We start from the raw sequence: 5910 nt of genomic DNA on the forward strand, positions 1-5910 counted from the left end.
GAAAAGCATAACAATAAATGGTATACTTAATGGTGCATATGGATCATATTTCCATGTTAATTGATCAATACCTAAGTTTCTTTCAGAGAAACTTTGAGGAATAATAAACTTATCTCATATATGATTTCATTGGAATAAGTCTCCTGAACACTTAATTCACATAACCTTGATCAGTGATATATAGCTTGATTAATATTTTATGCCCTCAGTGTTTGGAAGCAATTAAATTATATTCTACATGCTGGATGACTCGAAACCTAGCTAATATAGTTCAAGTTATCTTACAATTTCTCTTACAATTTCCTCATAAGTCCACTTAATTTACAGGATCAGTAGGAAAACTTGCAAGATTGTTGAAATCAAGTTTACAGGAGCCATCATATTAAAAATGAAAACCACACTGATAAAACTAGCAAACTATATAGATTATAAGGGATCTAGAATCACAAGGCAATAAGTTTGATATTACTGATCATTCGGACGGTTATTGGAGGAAGTCTCTCTTCTATGATCTTGAGTACAAGGAAAGGGCTTCCATCTCCCACTGTTCTTCAAAGATGTAGCTCGCGAAGTTCATTTCTGCCATGGTGGGCTGACCATTGCCGAAGATCGGGCCTTCCTCGCTCGAATGGTTGGGTGGCACACGAAGGTCCCCTTCCACCTCTTGATCAGCAAACTCGAGTACAGACTTTAAATCGAACGGGCTCAAGTCCGCTCTAGCGGGATCCAGGGCGATCGGGAACGAAGAAGACAGCATCCTTCGCTTCACCCTGGTCCTCTCCCTCGCCCTCTCCCGCGCCTTGGCTCGCAGTTCTTTGGCCTGCGCCGAGTGGAGCTCGGTCTTCTTCGCGGGCTTTATGGGTTCTTTCTTGGATTTCGTCTTCGATGACGACTTGATAGCTTTCCTAGATCCGGAGGCACCATCGTGAGGCAAGGTTATTGAGGATTCAGTGCTCCTCAGGCTTTGGTTGCCGGAAGACGTGCCGTTCTTGGATGAGGAAACAAAGGCGAGTTCTTTAATGGCTGCTTTGGACTTGGTGAGAAGCCATTGCACCGTCTTGCTGGCCTTGTCGAAGCCGAGCATGTCCTGAAGCCGGAAGAAGTTCCTTGCGACGTCGATCGAAAGCCTCATCCTGCGGTCCCTCGGCCCCTTCGCCGTGCATATCTTGCTGTGTCTCCCCTTCCTCGTACCTTTCTGGACTGACCTCTTATCTCCTCTTCTCGAGTCTGCAGCAGCAGCAGCAGGAACACTTGCATTCGCGACGGCAGCCGAACCGAAGAGGAAACGGCCGTCGAAGCCAGCCGTACCGTAAAAAGCAGGAGCAGTGGAGGGGAAGTAGGAGAAGCTCGGAAGAAGATTAGGGTTTAGCTCGAGTTGCAGCTCGTTCATAGAACATTGGTCATGATCAAAAGGCAGCATTTTTCGCTTTAAAGCGATCGGGAAGGAAGAAGCAACTCGAAAGCGACGACGGAGGAGGCGGTGAAGTAGTGGTATTTATCATGAAATCAAAAGCAGCAGCAGCAGCAGCTAGCTCCGTTCTTCTTTTCATCAATTGGTCAAGAAGAACGTGGGAATGGATAAAATGGGCTGCATCATATACTTGGGGTTGAGTTGAAAGGTGAGATCAAAAGGAACTGTTTATTATATTACAAGGTCACCACCACCACCATCACCACCACCAACTAACAAATATAAAACAACTCGTGTGATTCTTCTTGTGAGGATGGGCCAGAGCCATGCCTGCAGCCGCCTCGTGATTGGCTCAGTCCATGTGCATGCATGTATATCCATGGCCGACCTGAGTTACCTCTACTAGCTTCTCCAAAAGTGAACATGGCATGCATACATATCCACGACTGTTAATTGTTTTCGGGAAAAAGCTGCTGTCTCGGAGGTGAAGCTTTAGTTAGGGTTTTACTGTCGAGGGAGTTAAGTTTCACACATACTAAGGACCACGGCCAGCTCTTGTCTCCATAAGGCAACAGTGAATGGTTCAGATCACGTACTGTCGCCCCTCTCCTAGCTTCATGCTACCCACGTCCTCTCTCCTGCAAACAACAAGGACAATAATTTCACTGATTTAGCCCTACGCTACCACAGCCTGCAACCCTAACTTTGACCATTCACCTCTCTCTCTCTCTCTCTTTCTTATAGTGCTCATGTGCGCTATCTCTTCCCATTTATACGTGCTGCGGCTCTTCTTCATCTCTCCTTATCCTGAACCTACTGTGCAAAAGGTCGCAAATCATAGCCGTCCCAAGTTGCTTGTGCCCGTGCATGCACTCCCTGCAGCTCCCACTTTCTGATGATGTGATTGAGCGAAGAACATGAAAGGCATATTCCTAAGCTTACACCTCCAGTGGCAAAGCTATAATTGCACTTCATCCACCTTTTATCTTGTCAATTTTACGATGGATTTGGATGTCATTAATTAACCCAGGGCTCCTAATCCGTTGCCTTACTGCACATGTATGCGGATGCGACGCCGGCTGTGGGGGAGGCAAAAGAGACTAACAAGAAATGGACACCAATTAAACAGCAAGGTGAATGGCATCTTTAGCTGCACAGAGAGCATGGCGTACGAGGGCACTGTGAGAGAAACTTGTCCTTTCTAAACCTGATCCTCCTGTTCTTCACTTTGTGGCTAGCCGCCTGTTGCCTTCATCATCATCAGTTGCTGCGCAGTAGTGGATCGATGTCTTTGTCATAGCCTTTGAGAGCAATCACAAGTGGGATAAGAAACACATTTCCATGGGCGATTGAATGAATCAGCTATAGCTGAGTGGGGGAAAAAGAGAAGATGATGACCCTGGAAGACTTTTATTTCTCTCTTTTTACCAAATTGAGAAGCTTATTTTATTATCTTAAGTACACAAACTATATCTGTGATTATGGATTGCTGATAGATTTGGTGCCTAGAATTAGCTATAGGGTGCTTTGCTTTGGGGGTTAAGTGGTTGACTTAAGGCTCAAAAGGTGATCATCAGGATTATTTAAAAGTTGATTTTTTAACACTCTTTTCTTTTCTCTTGGATTTCTCTTCTCTGAAAGTCAACATAATCTAACTAGTTAGATCTCTTCCATATTAATTTTGTCTTGAGCTTCATTTTGACTTACTTAAATGTTGGAGTGGAGTAGTACTCTGTCACCTCGCCAAATATATTTGATTATCCAAAATTTTTACACACGTCCACTTCCAGCTAAAGTCCAACCCAATGCTCCATAATCAGTGCCTCCACTACATCAATCTCTTTTTTATTGAAGAACTAATAAACAAATCCTTTGCTTAGAGTCTCTTTTTAATAGAAAAAAAAAAATCTATATTATAGGATAAAATTTACAAGATACAATCATAAAAGTCCCTATGTTAGACGTTGCATTATAATAATTGTGGATAGAGTAATAATTCTTTCAACAAGTACTAGGAGAGGAGGGTCCGGAAGGGTCCCCGGCCTCAATGCCTCTATATCTTCTTTCTCTTTTTTTTGTTCTTTTCCTCTCTTTTGTTCTCTTTACTCGTTCCCTTTTGTTTCTTTATTGTTTTCATTTAATTAATATTAAAAAAATACTTTTGAGAGGAAAGAAATGCACAAAGGTTTTATTCTCCTTCATCGATTTCTCCTTTTATTCTATAGAGATCTGACTCCAAATTACTTTTAAGAAATTAATTAAGTAAACAATAAGAAAAACAGACGTGTGCCCTCGGGTAATAATGCAATAGTAATAGTAAAATGCTCAATGATTTATTCAAGAATCTACAATTTGAATTTCAATTATAATATATTATGGGATTTTTTATCTAATGAGATAAAAATTAAGACATTGACTATTGGTGAGAAATCGTAGGTGTTTTTGAATTTACTTTGTGATCATCTATTTTCAAAATTAAGTTAATAGTAATAATTGGACATTTAAAAAAGAAAAGAAAAACAAGAGAGACGTTTTCATTTCCACTTTCACTTTCATCGTGGCTCTCTCTTTGTTTCTTTATCTTTAATTCCGATCCTTCAAGTACACGTAGCTCGGCACCATCGTCCTCGACGCTGCTGCGATTTTCTTCCCTGTCTTCTACCTCCTCCGAACTGCGTAGATCCATCTCCGTAAGCACTTCCATGAGCTTCGCAATCTCTTCGGGTTCGCAGTGTTGGTTTCTCCCTTTACTTTCTGGATTAGTTTTCTTAATCAGAGTGTTAATTTCTCACTTCCTGCGAGTTCATTGTATAAAATTTATTGTTAATTTCCGAGTTTATGAATACTGTTGATTAAACTTTGATTCATTTTACCCAAGGAAAGGATGTTTACTATTAGTTAGGTTTTGAAAGTTGGAGTACAAGCATTTCCACTTTTCACATCTTACGTTAAGAAGACCAAATCTGATTTGCTGAATGACTTTGTGAGACATCGTTTTGTAAGCTGCCATCTTCAAACTTCTGCATTAGGGCACACTTTTACTTCTTACAACTAGTAGAGTTGCATTCGGGTTTTCCTTTATGTCGAACTTGAAAGAAAAAGTTCAATTTAATCAGTCTGGTTGCGCAATTGTGGCATTTTTTGTGACTTTTAAACAGGATTTATCTAGGCCCTTCAATTTGAAAGGTTGTAACTCTTTAGATCAAGTCTTATCATCATCGGTCAGATTATGATTCTTCACTATCCAATGCTCTAAATCGTGTCACATGTGATCCATACACTTTGATCAACGGTTGTCATCTGTTCGCTCAGTCAACCCTACCACATAGGCACTGTCAAAGTGTGTCAATAAAATGTCCATTGCGTGCGTGGCGAGCTCGCAGGTGCGAGCATCTGTTCGCTCGTGAGAAGAGAGCACGTGGATCCATTCAATCTGACATTTTAGATCAAGTCTCATCATCATCGATCAAATCACGACTCTTCACGATCTAATGCTCTAAATCACGTCAAATGTGATCCATACACTTTGATCAACGGTTATCTGTTCGCCTAGTCAACAGTCTAATCATCTCTCCCTACCACATAGGCACTACCAAAGTGCGTCAACAAAGCACCCATTGTGTGCGTGGCGAGCTCGCAAGTGCAAGCACCTATTCACTCGTGAGAAGAGAGCACATAAATTTTCGTGTTAACTCCACTAATACAACAACATTAATAAGGAAGGGAAGCTCATCGAATTTTACCAATATGGGATTATTCTCATGCATTTCCTTTTATAACATTAATTAATACTTAATGTTATTCTGGACTAACTTTAAACAATTAATTTCTCATTCACCCTTAATCGATTTTGAATAAATTAATAGTATAGATCTATCTGCGTAAAATGTAGATTTCGATTTTGAAATCAATTTCAACTTTCATGACATCCCGATTTAGATCCAATATCCAACTAGTGTCAGTAGTTATTGACATTTGAATATGCTACAAGTATGCATGCATTAAGGTATTGATCACCTAATTCTTTTGTCTATCATTGTTAATGTTGCAGTTACTCATCAAGCTGATGCTATTTTATTTTAATTTATGCATGAACTTGCTGACATTATTGTTAAGCTGCATGCCTTATTAGTGGAGACAAACCATGGAAACTTCACAGCAATCAATATAAGTATATAACTAAACTGATTATCATTTCTTTTGTGTGTCTTAGCTTGTCCATCGTTTATTTGTTTCAAAAATTGGCTTCTCTTATTTCTATATTATTTCAGTACTCAAATAGCTAGCTAACTAGCTAGCTGAGAAAATAAACTGATTTATTGTGTTTGGTACAGTGGAATGCATTCTTACAACTTCTCTACTTTCATGTGACTGGCAATCATAATTCATAATCAGCTGAACAAATGGTCATGGTATATTCTCTATAAAGCATGCATTTAATTTGTGTTGCAATTGGTGTTTGGAAGTTTATAAGAAGAGATAACAAATGGTTCTATTTG

At 40.0% G+C, this 5910-nt stretch overlaps 1 protein-coding gene across 1 annotated transcript; it reads right to left on the reverse strand.

The window, feature by feature from the left end:
• Positions 1-505: 505 nt before the first annotated feature.
• LOC141848243 (transcription factor TEOSINTE BRANCHED 1-like) lies at positions 506-1616 on the reverse strand. Its single transcript, XM_074736301.1, has one exon. It carries the CDS (start codon positions 1418-1420, stop codon positions 506-508), a length of 915 nt encoding a protein of 304 aa, XP_074592402.1. The 5' UTR covers positions 1421-1616.
• Positions 1617-5910: the final 4294 nt, after the last annotated feature.

Source organism: Curcuma longa, chromosome 17 (assembly GCF_044706935.1).
Source record: "Curcuma longa cultivar G26 ecotype Majalengka, Jawa Barat chromosome 17, ITB_CL_G26_1.1, whole genome shotgun sequence".
NCBI lineage: Eukaryota > Viridiplantae > Streptophyta > Magnoliopsida > Zingiberales > Zingiberaceae > Curcuma > Curcuma longa.